At 54.7% G+C, this 17,403-nt stretch overlaps 5 protein-coding genes across 5 annotated transcripts; all 5 read left to right on the top strand.

Moving 5' to 3' along the window:
• GCG54_00007897 (uncharacterized protein) lies at nt 1-865 on the top strand (the record flags this gene model as incomplete). The annotated part of the gene is made up of 3 exons (XM_045407872.1): nt 1-438; nt 497-648; nt 709-865. The coding sequence occupies 3 exons, from the start codon at nt 1-3 to the stop codon at nt 863-865; spliced, it is 747 nt and encodes a 248-aa protein (XP_045263261.1).
• A 472-nt stretch (nt 866-1,337) lies between these two features.
• Nucleotides 1,338-3,721, top strand: GCG54_00007896 (uncharacterized protein; the record flags this gene model as incomplete). The annotated part of the gene is made up of 6 exons (XM_045407871.1): nt 1,338-1,394; nt 1,444-1,471; nt 1,526-1,850; nt 1,916-2,156; nt 2,207-2,341; nt 2,423-3,721. 6 exons carry the CDS (start codon nt 1,338-1,340, stop codon nt 3,719-3,721), a joined length of 2,085 nt encoding a protein of 694 aa, XP_045263260.1.
• A 262-nt stretch (nt 3,722-3,983) lies between these two features.
• Nucleotides 3,984-5,102, top strand: GCG54_00007895 (uncharacterized protein; the record flags this gene model as incomplete). Its single annotated transcript, XM_045407870.1, has 4 exons — nt 3,984-4,010; nt 4,065-4,253; nt 4,303-4,640; nt 4,703-5,102. The coding sequence occupies 4 exons, from the start codon at nt 3,984-3,986 to the stop codon at nt 5,100-5,102; spliced, it is 954 nt and encodes a 317-aa protein (XP_045263259.1).
• Nucleotides 5,103-5,996: 894 nt separating this feature from the next.
• On the top strand, nt 5,997-7,597 carry GCG54_00007894 (putative transporter; the record flags this gene model as incomplete). Its single annotated transcript, XM_045407869.1, has 2 exons — nt 5,997-6,358; nt 6,415-7,597. 2 exons carry the CDS (start codon nt 5,997-5,999, stop codon nt 7,595-7,597), a joined length of 1,545 nt encoding a protein of 514 aa, XP_045263258.1.
• Nucleotides 7,598-15,148: 7,551 nt separating this feature from the next.
• Nucleotides 15,149-17,083, top strand: GCG54_00007893 (pH-response transcription factor pacC; the record flags this gene model as incomplete). Its single annotated transcript, XM_045407868.1, has 4 exons — nt 15,149-15,328; nt 15,388-15,591; nt 15,642-15,723; nt 15,795-17,083. 4 exons carry the CDS (start codon nt 15,149-15,151, stop codon nt 17,081-17,083), a joined length of 1,755 nt encoding a protein of 584 aa, XP_045263257.1.
• Between the last annotated feature and the right edge of the window lie 320 nt (nt 17,084-17,403).

Raw genomic sequence — 17,403 nt, 5'->3', positions numbered from 1 at the left:
ATGTTTCAATCATTGTATTTGGCGCTTGCCGTCCTGGCAGTCGTCCCAATGGTCACCGCCGCGCCAAGGGTAGATGTAAGCAAAACGAATGCTCTCCTAACAAGCCCACCATCAAGTCCTTCGCAAGACCTATTCTCATTCGAGTCATGGATCGATGGCATCAGCACAAATCCCAATGGAACCCACTTGTCATCTGACGAGGCTATCGCCGCCGCCATTCGGACTCCAATGAGTCGCGGGAAAGGCGTCGAGCAGCCAGACTTACAACGCAGGAAGTCTCCTGTCCTGAAAGTTCTTAGGAGAAGTCTGCTTCAGGTTCGCAAAGTTGTCAAGAGCACCAAGCCTGGCGAAAAGGGCTTGAAGACCGACGAGGCCTCAACAGTCGGGATTGGCCTTGAAGGCGTCCAATGCAACACATATCCGAGACAGCTTTCGGTGGTAAGAGACCCCGCGACTCATCAATAATAAAGAAAAAGTCTGACTTGAGCCTAAATAGGTTTCCAACGTCGTATTTTGCATTGAGCATTTAGCCCGGATCGGGAACAAGCCTTGCTATACACAACAGGTCACAAGCTACTGCCAATCGGGGCCAGACTTCATCATCGGATGGAGAAAAATTGATGAGCTGTCTATAAACGCTCCGTCTTGGTAAGAATCTCATGCATCACACGCTGGATCAGCAAATGCAGAAAGCTGACCTCTACATAGTGCAGGGGTTGCTCGAAGTGCTGGTAGGATCATGGATTTCTGCACATTCAATGGTAAGGTCATGGGGCAGACAACGGCGTTCGATGACCCTGCCGTAGGTGTAATGATCAGGGCTTTCCCTGAGGGCAAGCTCCCTGACAATATCACGGCTGAGTAGCGGCAACACCTGGTCATTTGGGTTGCCTTCTGAGAGCCATATCCCTCAGTGGAAACTGTGAGATTTCGGCGAAACATTTGCTATTTCAATTCTATTCTTCGAGGCCTCATCTGAATCCCTCGTTGACGGTCGCTTTAAACTCACAACTACCCCGGTTTCGGGCACTGAGATCTATCCCCATCGCGAAATGATAGGGCGGACAGTTCAGCATATTAGCTTGTTTTTATAGCCTTCTAATTGCACAAGTATGATTTCCTCAATTTACACATTCGATAAGTAAGATATACTGCCCTTCCGCTCAGCTGGCTTCAACGGATGTGCACGCACAAGTAGGTATATGCAACAACCGGGGTATACTTTCGTGTAATAACATAACCGATCATTCCGCACAGATCTTATGCATCTTTGATTCGCTTTCTCTGATCCCCATCAATGTCTACTTCTGCATCACGTCGCCAAATCCACACCCAAGATGGAGCTCTCTAGGCCGTTCACCTGCACAGAATGCTCCCAAACTTTTACCCGAAACGTGAGTTACCAATTTTTCCAATGAAAAGTCATACTGATAGATTCCGTAGGAAAATCTCGAACGGCACAAGCGCTCAAGTGAGTCCCACTCGTAACCCCCTTTTCTTGCATGATGATACTGAATATCGGCAGGGCACGGAAGCGACAGCCGCAGACCATTTAAGTGCTATACATGTCGCGCGCGATTCACTAGGAAAGACGTCTGTAAACGTCACTCTGAGAGATGTCGCGGCGCCTTCGGACGCGTCCTGACGGTACCTGGTGCAGAGGGTGAGCCAGAGCAGACGGAGTCGGTCGTCGATGAGACCGCACTATCGTCAAACGGTCCAGACGTGGACGATTCGCCTGAAGCGAATGCTTCTGTGGACACAACCGTTGCTATGAATGATGAGACATATCATGATAGCTCGCAAGAAACCGGTGAAGGGACCGTGTCTCAGGACATACTTTCATCAGAGTAAGTCTTAATGAAACACTTACCTCTGACTGGGGCATATAGGCTGACTGAGATTGACGACACAGATTTATGATGAATCACTCAGAAAGTTTCATTGCGGCTTATTTCGAAAGCTTTCACCCGTCATTTCCGCTGCTTCATCGCCAGAGTGTAAGGAGAGACATGCCTAAATTGTCAAAACAGATTCTTGTTGCCATTGGTATTCTGTATTCAAGGCCGAGACATTCCTCTGAAGAAGACGCAGACTTTGTGCTACGGCGAAGTCAAACTTTGTGGCAAGACGGCCAAGAAGAACTTTGGCGACTAGTAAGCCAACCACTCGACATTTCATGATCCAACATTGATATGTGTTGCAGGTGGAGACAGACTGGAGAGAAATCCGAAGAACGTGGGTCATGCAAGCCTGGCTTCTGCACATCATCTACGGCGCCTTCACAGGCAATGCAACCCACTTTGATAAAGCAAAAAAGATGCTGCGTTGGGTGGTGGATGTACGTAGCCTCTCTTCGTTCCCCTTTCTCATTCACAGCCTGCAAAATCTTTATTGGCTAATACTTCATTAAAAATATCAGGCCGCCCGAGACTTGGGTCTTTTACGACAAAGCGTCTTCACATCTACTACAAGATTCCATGACGGCGAAGAGCAAACGCTTCATGACCACTGGATGTCCTACGTGGAGTCTGAGTCTATGAAGCTTTGCATGTACACCATACTTTTCCTAGACTCCCATATCTTCTCCCCCTGCAACATACGCCCCCTGACCACACCAATCGAGCTTGACTGGGAGCTCCCCCTCCCTGGTGCTCTGTGGGAAGCGGATACTTCATTGAGCTGGGCTCAGAGGCTCGGTGATGAACCCCGTACCCTCTACTTGACTCGGTCAGGCGATGCGTCCGGCATCCCGTGCCCCACGACGAAATCACTGAATTTGGCCATCCAATCGCTCATGACTGATACCCCAAGTCCTCAATTATTAGCGGCACTAAAGGCTTCCACTATGGCAGCTATTTTCATTCTTACTAGCTTGGAGAGTCTCGTCAGGGAGTTTACGAGGTGTTATTATCAAATGCCGCCCGCCCTGGCCGATCCAAATGCTTTCCACATTCTCACACAATCACAAAACAGGCAGGTCAGCGCAGCGTTGCGATACGCAGCTGAGATCATAACAGCGCAGCTCGCACAGGCAAACAGCTCCAACTGGCACATCTTGAAGTTTGCAGATCGGATAGCTCTGTCTGTGAAACTCGCTCTCTGCAAGCCAGATGACCTATTAATTGGTGGCATCGTTGAGAACAGTGTGGTAGCCGGCCTTACGACTGCCACACATCTCACGTTAGGTCTTCAAGTCGGCGCTCGAAGATCATTACAAAACCTTCTCCGCTACAATTCCGGGGACGACGGCATGCTGGTTTTCCTTGACGACCTCATGGATGTTCTCTCCAGCGTCACGAACCTCGATAAGCAAGACCCCTTGCGTGAGGTACCATGGGCTACGGTGGCCACGTACAGAATCCTCCTAGCCATCTGGAGATTACTGCGCTGGGCAACCGGAGAGATGCGCCGAAAAGCAGGGTCTCAAACGACAGTTCGCAGCCGCTTCGAGGCCTCAACAATAGTCTTCAACTCTATCCTGGAAGTGATTAGTTCTCCGGAGGAACTCGAATCGCAGACCCGACGCCTCTCGAGGCCGGCTCGGGAGACTACCGCATTGGGAATGACCTCGGACGACAGCGAGGCACGCTTCATGGAGACGGTGTTGCAGTTCTGGAAGGATAGGCCGGTGTGGTCCATGGGATCCTTCATGACGACGGTGTTGGAGGAGATTATCTCGGCTGGCGGCATGGCTTACGAGTTAAGGGGCGCGGAGTGAAGCGCGCTGGGGTCAAGGTCAGGGGGATTGGGACGCGCTGAGATGGGCCCAGCGGAGCTCCGCCGCCGCCGCCTCCGCAATCTTGAGCTGTATATCTTGCACTACAAAGAGACGATCAAGAGGTCACTTGCAACCAACCTGTGACATTCCGAACCCGCCGAGACACTTTCCATTCGTCTAAGCCACCAGAATATCTGAATCGCCTTCGTTTTGTTATCCGATAAGAATCAAGCCCCGTGGATATCGACCACCGCCAAGCAAGATGCCGGAAACAGAGAGTTTTGGATGGGTAATCTCATAGGCCCTGGCTCTTATCACTGCTCCATGCTCACGTATCATCTAGTATGGCCTGGGGTCCATGGGTATCGGCATGGCGCTGAACCTCCATAACCACCTTGCAGCCAATGGTCTACCGCCACTTCGGTACAGCAACCGGACGCTGTCCCGAGGCGACGCCCTCCGAGAGGTTGGAGGGTTACCGGAACGGGACTTTGAAACGCTTGTCCTCAAGTCCACAATTATCTTCACAATGGTACTACGCACTGTCTACTACGACCGCTTCCTGAACTGACCCTTCAAAGATCTCCAACGATGAAGTCCTGGAGAGCCTGATCTCAAAAGCATTGAGTACTTGGAGCGGCGCTTTGTTGGAAGGTAAGATATTTGTGGACACATCAACCGTTCACCCGGATACCGTGGCGAGATGCTCCGAACGTCTTGCTAAGGCTGGTGCCTTTTTCATCTCCTCGCCCGTATTCGGCGCCAGCCCGATGGCGGCTGCTGGGAAGCTTATCTTTGCCATGGCTGGACCACCCGCAGCTTTGGAGAAGGTACGCCCGTACGTTATTGATGTCATGGGAAGGAGCATTATCGACATGGGCGAAGATGTCCGCAAGTCGAGTCTTCTCAAGATATCTGGGTGAGTGAAATGTCTATCATTCTTGGACAAAGATTGCCGCTAATGCCAAAGTTCAACAACAGTAACATCTTCGTCATTGGCTTTCAGGAGCTGACAGCAGAGGCTCAAGTCTTTGCAGAGAAGACGGGGCTGGGCACCCACCAGATGGAGCAGTTTATCAGTGACATGTACGGCCCTGTCATCGAGAGCTACTCCAAGCGCATGACTACAGGGGCGTATGCGCCGCCATTGGGTACTCCTCCGGGGTTTGCCGTGACCCTTGCAACTAAAGACGCAGGCCACGCGATCAGGATTGCCAAGGAGAATGGAACTCGGATCCCGACGATTGAGACGGCTTTAGCCCGCATGGAGGCTGCGCGAGAGTTTGCTGGGGACTCTTTGGATAGCTCGTCTGTATACGGTGCAGCTCGGCTTGAGGCTGGGTTGCCTTTTTGGAACGAGAATAGCAGACAGTCAAATTGAAAAGCGAAGAGTCATTGTGTATTCTGGAAGATTGCTGTCCGAGTCTGCAACTTTGACAATGAATTGACTCTCTTGGCAACGGAACATCGACTAAATAGTGGAAAAGACCACCATCCCAACAAATCAAGCTGAGTTAATCTTGAAGGATATGTTATCATAGTCTTCGGAGGCCTTGTCCGAGAGTCAACCTCAACTATGTCCTTTGTCTATGCCTGTATGTCGGAGACTATCAATAATTACACCCGGCACTCGGGCAGCTTCTTCACCCCATTCAACCGACAAGATATCTTTAGTCATGTACACATGCACAGCTCCCCTTTCCGCTGCAATCTACAAGGATAGGGGATCCCAGTCACCTCCCCAAGAATGCGGAGAGTTGGCCGAGGCGACGTCCCAAAATGCGGGGGCGGAGCTCCGTCGACGCGCATTCGACACTATGGACCCGGAGATAGCACCAAGACTAAAACAGAAATCTCCTATCATTGCCCCAGACTAACGCGATAGCCAACCATTGACATCTAGTCATGGATTCCAACTTCCTGGGTAGGCACAGAGAGTGAGAGCCCTTGCCGGATGCACTGTGATCAGCCCGTCCGCGTCAAGATGAAAGGTATGCCTTGACCGTGACTGTTTCCCGACTGACGGGACACGTATAAACTCCGAGCCTCCCTGACGGCTTCCAACCTGGACTCGAGCTGCCACGTTCTGTCTCAAAGGAGTTGAGCTGGGCTTTTACAACGTCGGTCTTCCAATTGCTTCACTCAGGAAACTTACATCCTGTCCTTGGGTCTTCATCTCTTCGAGTCCAAGGAAGCATCAATCACCGAATCAAACTTTTACGAAAAGGTGGAATATCCCGCATCCTCATCCAGCCTTCACGTAATACCCTTCATAATGTCGTCCAACAACAAGGACAAGACAGCCAACCCAGATGGCGGCGACGTCATCCGGACTCACACCGACTTGGAAGATGGCAGCATCGAGAAGCTCAAGCACGGCGAAGTCGACCCTGCCCTCGCCTTCGTCAATGGCGAACAGGTCCAATTTACCCCTGAAGAGGAGGCCGCTGTCCTTCGAAAGATCGACTGGGCCTTGATGCCCCTACTCTGCTGGATCTACGCGTTGCAGTTCGCCGACAAGACATCCCTCAACTATGCCTCGCTGATGGGCATCCGCGAGGACACCGGCCTAGACCCCCACAGCCAGCAGTACAGCTGGGCATCGAGCATTTTCTATGCCGGTTACATTCTCTGGGAGTAAGTACACAAAGAGAATGTCGAATGACATCGTGCAATTTGCTGACTCACTCAAGATTCCCAACAACCTACCTCCTCCGAGCCCTGCCTCTCGGCAAGTACACCTCTGCCAACATCACCCTCTGGGGCCTCGTCCTCGTCTGCCACATCTTCGCCTTCAACTACGCCGGCCTCCTCTCCGTCCGCTTCTTCCTCGGCGCCCTCGAAGCAACCGTCACCCCGGCCTTCGTCATCCTCACCTCGGCCTGGTACAAGCAGAACGAGCAGGCCAAGCGCATGGGCTACTGGCTCTCCTGCAACGGCGTCGCCCTACTGACCCTCGGCCCCGTCGCCTACGGCCTCTCCGGGGCCCACAACACCGTCCTCGCGACCTGGAAGGTCCTCTACCTCGTCCTCGGCCTCCCCACCGTCATCACCGGCGTCTACTGCTGGTGGTTCATGCCCGACAACCAGACCAACGCCCGCTTCCTCACCCACCGCGAAAAGGCAATCTCCATCGAGCGCATCCGCGGCAACTTCCAGGGCATCGGCAGCCGCAAGTGGAAGTGGGACCAGTTCTTCGAGGCCTTCCGCGACCCCCGCACGTACCTCTATGTGCTCTTCTCGCTGCTCATGAACATCCCCAACGGCGGCATCACCGCCTTCGGCTCCATCATCATCAACTCTTTCGGCTTCAACTCACGCCTGTCCCTGCTGCTGAACATGCCCACCGGCGTCGTCGACATCACCTGCAAACTCCTCTTCACCTACCTCTCCGACCGCCTCCTCGACCGCACCCTCTTCGCCTTCATAGCCATCCTGATCCCCATGGTCGGCGGCATCCTCATGATCGCCCTCCCGCTAACGAACCAAGCCGGCCTGCTCGTGGGGTACTACTCCATCGGCGCGGCCGGCGCGAGCTGGTGCCTGATCATGGTCATGATCTCCAACAACACGCTGGGCTACACCAAGAAGGCCACCGTCAACGGCCTGCAGATCCTGGCCTACGGCGCCGGCAACTGGATCGGCCCGCAGACCTTCCGCTCCAACGAGGCGCCCAACTACAAGAACGGCAAGCTGATGGTCGCCATCATGTACGGTCTCGCGGCGTGCACTATCGTCGCGATCCGGCTCGTCAACATCTGGGAGAACAAGCGGCGCGATAAGAAGGCGGCTGAGCAGCCCGAGACCGTCGCGACGGGGACCGAGTTCTTGGATTTGACGGACTTTGAGCAGCCTAGCTTCCGGTATGTGCTTTAGAGAGGGGGTTGGGTCCTTGAGTTCTACGAAGATAAAAGAGGAGGATCAGATTTGACGCGTTACCTGGTATTAAGAAAATTATTAGCTGTCCTATACCATACCGGCCGCACATCGTGATGTGCTCGTGTGATTGTTCTGAAGGAAAAGTATGTGTCTGAGTGGCTTGTCGTATGATTTCGACCATGTCATAGCTTGAATGACACAGGGGCCATTGATGGAAGTCGGTAAAACAATCAACATTAACGCGCAGTACTTAATCATGCTTGCTCGGTGAGCATTGGGTTTCCAACGCCGACTACGAGCACAGCAGGTAGGTAGACGGTCAACTGTCAAGACGAAAGCAAGAAAACGGGACTGTGGGATGTTGACGAGATGTTTGAAAAAGATTCCTACCTATGTCCGCGGAGGTTTTCAAGGAGGCGACGAGTGACAGGCAAGTCCAGGGCTGAGAGGGCCTTCTGCTGATACGGCAATCGAGACACAGCGGCACATACGTCAGTACGAAACTGTCCAGGCCGCGGCTATATTACCAAAGCCATCAGAGTAGGTTCCATCGTCTTTCCTCTGAGCATGAGAAGACTGGCTAAAGCGCTCCACCCGTCTACAACTCATGGATCGCGCAGATAGGGCCGACAAGTCCTCTTTGACCAAGCAGCTTCATGCGGCGACGACGTCAGCAACGAAGGGATACCGGCGCGATATTCGTCTGGCGGGACATGTAAGTCAGTTCTCTTCTTCCTCCACCAGCGCAGAGTAATGCTGGACACGCAAGGTGGTCCGGGCCGTGACACTCTCCTGCCGGAGTGAATCTCATCCGTCTGGCAAGTCTTGCGCGCAATCCTTTTCGTCCGTCGAGCATTGGAGACATCAGAACTTCCGGACTGCGCCTCGAATGCCATCGCCAACAGTGCCTCTATGCCAGACGGGTTCAATCGTCGTTCGAAGGAAGGATATCTCCAATATCGGCCAGTCTCGTCACCGCCCTGCGTCCTGGGCAGCCTGTCGGGGGCGTGGGTTTCTATGAAGGAGAGGATCGATCGAGAGACCAAGGTGATATCGGGGCCTTGCGCATACCGCGGTTGTCGTTCGACGTGCGTTCAAAGATATGTGGTGTTCAAAGGCCAAAGGAGACACGGACTGCCGCTGTGCTCATTTGGATGTCCGGTAGGCGGGGCTCGGGGTGGCAGCGGGGCAGAATGTTCCCAGGGAGGACGAAGGCGACGCTTGAAAGACGAGAACTCGCGATCGAAGAGCTTCGAAAAAAGAGTTGCTGAGTTTCTTGATTGACGGCATACCTCCCAAAAACATCAAGAATCGTGGCATAGAGGATGGCTTCAGTCGTACACGGGCACCAAACCAAGGTATGCGGCATGGCTGTGCGACCTCCCCGGAGAGAGAGCTGTTCCCGGGGGATTCTGAGTGCGACATCACAGGTACGATGTGCTGTTGACTTTGGTCATCGTCTTGAATTGACTTTGGGGGCAGTACATCGGGATCGTAACGGTTCTAGAGACAGGATGAATATCGCCTCGAGGTTGCGGACGCGTCGGGCGAGAACACTAGGTTGGAGGCCAGTCAGAGAGAAGGGATGACGATGATAGCCTCAGTTCGAGAATACGGAGAGAGCCAGGTCCCATGTACAAAGAGACGGCCGCACAAGGTCACCGGTGTTTGGTAGGTCACTATCCTCGTCCAGCTAGGCAAGCGACCCAAAATGATTGAATGTGGTAAGGCCAAGGTGCTCCTGTTCGAAGCTGCGATCAAGACTGGCCAGCAATGCAGAAGGGATAGCGCGAAGTGCTAATATTTAGGACACATTGTCCTCCTCAAGACTTGCCAAGTGGACGGCCTCTCAAGCGGGGCTTGAATAAGTATCCTCCACGACAAGAATGTCATCTCCAGACGGCGGTCGACTCTGAGGCAAGCCTCGCCACCCGAGCAATACTAACAGCGAGCCGGAGTCCATTACTGGTACTATCGCACTTCTTCTCCCCTTCTCCTGCAAATTGCGCACCACTGAGTCTTCTGGCAAGACCGTCATTGATCAGGAGGCCTCACGCAAAAGCACGCAGGGCGCACAAGGGAGACCAGCTGGCGGCCCTGGAGAATGCAGATCCCATGAATAACCCAGATTCGACATGCTCGCAGATCAAATTGACCTCACTCGTTGAGGGAATTTCAGTAATGCAGGTGCGGAGACCTGCAAGAAGGCCTGCTGGACGATAGAAAAGCGAAGCAACTCCAAATGCTTGGCGTCTCATGGGGTGTGAGCCCCCGGGTCATTTCAGAGAGTTGATCGCAGCTGCTCGAATGGAGACGATGAGAAACAAAAATAGCTGGAAACGGAAATTGGAAACAAACAAAAATCCGCGATAGAAGAAAGGGGTTCGAGGTTACAGCTATTTTCTGCAAGTGGAGCTGTCCTTTCGTCGTGTCACTGGACCACTGGGAAAGGCCAACATGACCCTGTGCGACATTCGCAGGCCTACGGAATCATCAACTGTTCCAGAGACCAGTATTTTTGGTCAATAGTAGTTGAATGCGCAGGAACAATGCGACCATCGAGTTGACCTCTGAGGCCATCGTCGAACGTTAGCTGCAGCAACTTGCTGGCGTAACGACGGGCATTAGACCAAGTCTCAGGTGGGAAAACTGGACCTCCAAAGATACGAGGCGGTAGGACGACTGGATGGTAGTGAGGCCTTGGCGACCCAGCTGGCAATGCTGAATGTCGAGGTTATCGGTCGGTAGACAAACGCCAAGCAAGACAAGTCGTCGAGGTTGCTCGGTAGGGCGGGTAATCGCCGATTGACAGCACGGCCCATTGCTTGACGTTCATCCGCTCTGGTCTGCCGGCAGGGTCGGGTCCGGGTGCCGGAGTGCGCTCTCCGTTTCAGTCTCCAGAGATCCCAGATTTCCTCTTCATGACTGTCACATTCATCCGGCCAAGATGAAGCCAAGACCTTGACCAAGGCTGTGCCGCTTTTGAGTTGCAAGCTCCGTCGACATCTTGCGGATCGCATGAGTTTCTCGAGTGTTTTCGGAGGGTTGCGCCATGATCGCGTGTCTCCTGTACAACACATGTCAGTACCAATTGTGACCACATTCTCTCAACCCTCTCCTATTGCAGATGTGTGCCCGAGCATTTGCACCGAAGGGAGGATGAAATGAGATGCTTGGCCTCCCCGCCAACCCACCAGAACCAATTGGCGCCGAGACTTGATGTAATCCAAGAGTCCAAGCCGCTCAAGCCTCAGGCTGACGGACCAAGAAGACCAAGACGCCGAGAGATTTCCAAGGGCAAATGCACAGCGCGTTCCTTGCCTGCCCACCTCACAGTCTGGGATTGGCTCTTCTTGGAAAGAGTCTTCGAAAGCCTGGAGCTCGTGAGAGAAGGCCAAGAGCGCATGGGTTCCATGAAAATGGAGCAGAACCCACAGCGCAATAATCCCTACTGGCATCTTGGCTTGCTCCCGCCGAGCCAGCAATGCGGTGATCCCCCTCTTGGTCTGCCAGCACCGCCTGCAGAGTCCTTCCTAAGTTCGGCCTGGCGTCCGAACATGTGCCACCCCATTCGAACCTCCGCATTTGGGCTTTCGGTGGCCCATCCCGTGCTTAAACTGCCGGGGTCCGTCGCGATCGTCTGGGGCAGCAAACGATGGCCTGATGAGCGCCCGGAATGACTGCGACCAAACGCGGCGAGTTCCAGTCTATGTGAGGTGGCTGTCGATGCTGTGCCGGACAGGAACTGCCAGTCACCAGGTGATTGTATCGACGCAAATGGTGTTGCCACGGAGCACGAGGGCGGGTGCGTGCTTGTCCCTTCACTTCGCCTAGACCTCAACTTGAAAGCTTGGTATGATTCCGCAGGATGGCATGCCAGGCTGTGGCGAGCAATCCCGCGGCGTACAGAGTAGCCAATGACATGCTCGTCCTGCACAAGGAGTGTACTTGAACCTTAAATTCTCGGGGTCTTGTCAGCGACTAGAGACTGCCGTGGTGGTGAGCGCAAGGAGGCATCCAACGTGGGACAAACACCGACCAATGCGGATAGAAGAAGTCAAAGTGATGATTGACGGGGATCGGGGCTTCGAGGTTGAGACGGCCCAAACAAACTCACAAATCGCGCAAATGAAATGTAAGTGGCGGCCAGACATGGAGAGAGCTCGCAGTGCCAAGACTGATTATAGGCCTCGTTTTGATTGCATGTATGCTGACTGGCGAGGCGGCGGTGGTGGTCCCCCCCTGAAGGCCGAACTAAACGGGCGAAGGTTGAACCCAAGTCGAAACCGACCTTCCTCGTAGGTCTTGGCATACTTGCACAGCCTCAATCGCAAGTCGAGTCGGCGGCCGCAACAAGGTAAGAGACTCAAGGACCGCGAGACTGGCCAGATTGTCCGTCCTTAGTCCAGAGTCAAACTGGGGATGCAAAGCATCGCGTAAGGTGCCCTGTCACCGTGCCGCAGAATACAAGCTGAAGGTGCTTGGTATCTGCAGCCAAGACCGCCCAGGTTGCCGAGCCTGCCCAGCCTTTGCCCAGCTTTCCTCTGGCTGGGCGATGAAGCGGCAAATTGTGAGTTCTGGCTGGTGGTTTGTAGCGAAGCCAAGCAAAGCTGCAGCGTCTGCAGTCTGCAACGACGCATGGTGCTGGTAGCAGTACGTGTCCCGTCTCTGCGCGGGGGAATGGCGATGGACAGATGATGCGATGGCATGGTTTGTGAGACGGGTTGGCGATGCTTGGGTGGTTCGTGTCTCTCTTGTTGAAGCTTGGCGCGGTTGGAAGGCAGGAGATATCCAGTGCCAATAGCAGGTACCAGTAACAGCGGAGGAAGGGAGATCAACACGACGCCCGACGGAACGCCTGGCGAAAGCGACAGCGACGGAGACATCCAAGTGACGATTCTGACACCGGTTGGCGTACCGTCAGCGTGGGTCGAACTGCCAAGGTCGACCGACCCGCCCATCTGAGTAAAGACGGGCGTTGGCGTTGATGGCGACGGCACGGGCACGTTGGATCCATGTTTTAAGGTACAGACGGGATAACAATCGTTCGGGATCGTGGAGGCTGTGCCGGTGCGTTAATTTGCTGGGTGTGTGTGTGCGATGCGCAGAATCGATATCGGTGGGTTGGATGCTCGATGCTCGATGGGCAAATCCGACAACGAGAGCCAAATTGCCAAAAGGCAAAAAAGGTGGGAAACGCTGCCGGTGCAGCGCAGTGCGGCAAGAAACCCGTTGGGCAGACAAAATGAGGGGGAGCTTCCAGGGAAGGGGTCGGGTTGGTTGGAGGTCGGGTCGCACACTGTACCTGCCGGCACCAGAATTGACGCTGCGGTTTGGCATTCATCAGAGTTGCCAGCCAGATTGAGTAAGGGTACGTACCGGGTGCAAGGTACGAAGATACAAAGGCAGTGAGGTACATCGTCGGACCCCGAGTGCTGCGCACCACCACCACCTCAGTCTCAATCTCGCACTCAACAAGGCTTCCTCGTGGTCTTGGCAGAGTCCACCCATCTCACACCGAATGCACGTAAAATAAAGGCGATAAAAACAGCCGGGACATCGGCTTCCTTGCGTGGGCCACAACTGGCGGTATTGCGCAACACTCTCAGGACGAGCCGGTTCAACGGCCTCTGCTGGACCAATTCCAACAGACGACAGTATCGCCATGAGGTAAAGAAGAGGGGGCACAACAGGCGAGAGTCTTTTGGCTTGCGCGTAGCCCTTGGCGCTAAGAGCTTGGCGGTCTTGGCTGCGGCGGAGAGGCCAAGAAGAGAGGAGCGGAAAGCTTCTTTTCTCGCACTTGGCTTGCCAGAAACCGAAAGTCACCTGTCCACAGCAGGCCCAGCGAACCCTGCTTATCGAGGAGGTTGAGTCGAAAAGGGGAGGTGGGGAACGGAAGGGCTGCTCGGTTAAGCACATTGGCAGCCCAGGTGTCTCCATCACTTACTGTGAAGACCGATGACGGGCTGGCTGCAGCTGCATCCCGTTCGCGGTGGTCCCACTACGATTACGTTATTATGGAGTTATGGGGGGTATGAAGACTATGCGTTTAACAGATGCTAGCGCCGTGCGCCCGGAGGCCCCGTGTTTTGAGCATTCTCTTGGTGTTCTTGGTGCTTCTTGGGTTTCTTGGGAAGGAAGGCTTGTCACGCTTATCCCTCCTCCTCCTCATCGGCCCCTTCCCTGTCAATCGTGCTGGCACTCCCATGTTGCCCCCCAAGCCTCCTGTCAGTCGTCCTATCTTTCCACTTGTTGTACCCTGGGCAGAGTGTACTTGGGTACGACGGAAGGACGCTCTGGCGGCAGTGACATCAGCTGTGCGGCAGTACCTAGAGGCATGTATTCGATACCCGCCCCGTGCCTCTGTTTCTTGGGGGTGGCCCTGTCCCGGGTGGTCACACCCAAGGGCCCCAAAAATACTCGGCTCCAGTGCGCCGTACTTGGCTGGAAACAGCATCTCTCCATCTGAGACGGTCGCAGGCCTCTTTTGAATTTCAGACGACACAAACAGAAATAATCACTGCCAAAAAAGCTTCGACCATGATGGAACCTGCTGCCGATGAACGCGACCAAGAACCGTGGCCGTGGCCGTGGCCATGGCGACTCTACTCTCAACGGTAGCGACACGGAAACATGGGAAACCACAACGGCCGCCGCGCAAATGAAGAAACCAAACGCCGCGCTTGCGGTCATCAGCTGATGGCGAGCTATTGACCAACACGAATGGAAAACGGGTGCTCGCAGGATGAAGCAATGCGCGCCAAGGACGAATGCCAAGATCTCGGCGAAGGGAGAAGAGTGAAAAATGGAGATTTGCCAAGACTCCCAAGACAGCCAAAGGTCTTGGCATCGTATGCGCCCGGATGTTGCGGTGTTGGCGAGTGACTTGCGGAGTCAGCGTGCGCCGACCGTGTCGAAACAGACCAGGTAACTGTGGCAGCAGCCTCATCTACCACTCTTGACGCCATTTCTGCAGCGTCAGAGTTAGTATCAGCCGGGCCAGCCTACTGTGCCAATTCTCGGACACTCGGACGCAGCATAAAGCTCCATTGTCTCCCCCCATCTTCCGCGACATCAGCTCGGAAGGCCTCGCCACCACCGTCCAATCACAAGTCAGCTGGTCTCACAAGCCCCTGTCGCCAAGACTTTGCCAAGACTCGCCAAGGCTCTTGGGAGGGTAGGAAGAGCGGAGAGGAAATGTGATTCATGAATAAAGAGAGAAGCCGTCTGTCCATGCCCCCAGATCAGCCTGATCAATTCCCCTTGAAAGCAACTCTTGGTCTTTTGACCGTCAGCAAAAAACATAAAGCATCGCTGACCGTCTCTTTTTTCCCATTTCCAGCTGCTTGATCGATCCCAAGTATCTTCTCGCCTGTTCTCGGCAATCGGCCCCTCCACCTGCCTTAGCCCAGACTTCGACTCCACTCCCACTTACACAGCATCCCACGCCCACGCACCTTGTTTTCGGTGTCCCAACCAAACGGGTACCGGCCGAACCTAATCTTCCGGCATTCCTCACCGAGCTAGCTCGGTCAACTCACACACATCATGTCCACCAAGCAAGAACACGAGTCTTCGGGGAGCAACTCCCCCAAGAGCAGCACTCCCGCTCCCTCCACAGCCACCAGCAACACTTCTCAGAGCGCCGGCAGCACCAGCGCCGACGACAACCTCATCTGCAAGTGGAACAGCTGCAACCTGAAGTTCGTTACGCCTGAGGCTCTCTACGTAAGTCGCATTCTTATAAGACCTCAGCATGAGAATCTCGTTAATAACAAACTGAACAGGAGCACATTTGCGAGCGCCATGTCGGCCGCAAGAGCACCAACAACCTCAACCTGACCTGCCAATGGAACTCCTGCAGGACAACCACCGTGAAGCGTGACCACATCACCTCTCACATCCGCGTCCACGTACCGCTGAAGCCTCACAAGTGTGAGTTCTGCGGCAAGTCTTTCAAGCGCCCTCAGGACTTGAAGAAGCACGTCAAGGTAAATCAGCCTCCTCCCTCAGAGAACTCGCACGTCGCTCACACTCCTAGACCCACGCCGATGACTCGGTGCTCGTCGGTCGATCACCTCAGGACCAGGGGATGAACGGCTATCGGGCGCAGCCTGGCAAAGGTATGTACAGCTCAGTTTGCGCATCCAATGTCCTCTCGTTTTCTCCCAACCAGAGGCTAATGTGCCTCCAGCTTCTTCTAGCTACTATGATCATAATGGCCACATGAGGACTAACTCGGCCGCCTTCGCACACCAGGCTGGGCATGCTAGCTACTATGCTCCCCAACCATCTACAAACTATGGACTGTACTTCAACCAACAACCCTTGAACCCTCCCCGAACTGAGTACATCGGCCATCATGGCGGCTACGACAACCGGAAGCGCGCTTTCGACATGGTCGACGACTTCTTTGCACACGCCAAGCGCCGCCAGGTCGACCCTACTTCCTACCAACAAGTAGGCCGATCCCTTCTCCCCCTCCACGGTGCCCTCGGCCTCCACGCCGGTCCCATGCCTGGCTCCGACTACATGGCGGCTCCTCCCCCGCAGCACGTACAGCACCACCAGCACGTCGGTGGTGCTCCCTCTGGTCCTGGCCCTCTGACCCAGCAGTACTACCTGCCGCCCATGCCCAACGCCCGCACCAAGAACGATCTGATCCAGATCGATCAGATCCTGGAGCAAATGCAGAGCACTGTCTACGAAAACGCGAACCAGGCCACCCAAGGAATCCACATCCACGGCCAGAACACGTTCGATCTCCGCAACAGCCCCTCGCCTCCTGGCGGCCACAGAGGCTCCGCCGCCGGCATTCCAGTCTCCCACGGCGGCTACGACGCCGTCTCCGCTGCTCACATGGCGTCGCCGCTCACCGCAATCTCCTCCACTGGAACGCCCGCCGTCACTCCCCCCTCAAGCACCATGTCATACACTTCTGGTCACTCGCCCAGCCCCTCTTCTTCCGGCATGTCTCCTCAATCAAGACACTCCTCGACCGCATCCTCAGTCATGTACCCCAACCTCCCTGCTGTCAGCTCCGTCTTCCCCGGTCAGTCCACGACCTCTACTCTCGGACCCAGCTTCGACAGCAACGAGCGCAGACGCTACTCGGGCGGCATGCTCCAGCGTGCCAACCCCTCGTCACCGAGATCCCCCATCATCAGGGAGGACTCCTCCGGCTTCTCCACCCCCAAGGCCGAGTCTGTCGCCTCCTCTATCGGTTCTCCGTCCGCCTCTTCCGACTCCGAAATGAGTGAGGGCGCTCGTGACCGCGAGGAGAAGTACGACCAATGGCTCGAGAACATGCGAACCATCGAGGCTCTGCGCGAGTACATCCGCGAGCGTATCGACCGCAAGGACTTTGCGGAGGAGGCTCGATCCCCGGAGGCCAGCCGTCTCAAGTCTCCTGAGCCTATGGAGGTTGATGCCAAGCCCGCCCCGGCAGCGCCACTGTACCCTGTCTTGCGCATGCCCAACTGAGATGCGCAACTCAACCTGAGCCGGTGCTGAAGAAGCGAGGCCCCAGTCACTACCAAGCTGGGTGCGTGTACCAACAGTTGTCTACAAGCGTGTTTGTGAAAAGTTTTCTTCCAAAAGGAAAGGGCAAAGTGATCGGTTCAACCTTGGTTCGTATTCAATTCTACTGCTTTCTTTCTTTTTTACATTGCCTACAAAGCGCTTCTGGCAAAATACCTCCCACCTGTCGAAGCCCACACCTCTTTGTTACGTTACATACCCTGGTCGGTCGGAAGTTGAAAGGGGAAGTGGATTGATGCGCAGTCCCCAAAACGCAGATGGAT

Source organism: Colletotrichum gloeosporioides, assembly GCF_011800055.1.
Source record: "Colletotrichum gloeosporioides strain Lc1 chromosome Unknown consensus_51, whole genome shotgun sequence".
Classification (NCBI taxonomy): domain Eukaryota; kingdom Fungi; phylum Ascomycota; class Sordariomycetes; order Glomerellales; family Glomerellaceae; genus Colletotrichum; species Colletotrichum gloeosporioides.
This window is presented reverse-complemented; position numbering and strand designations above follow the sequence as displayed.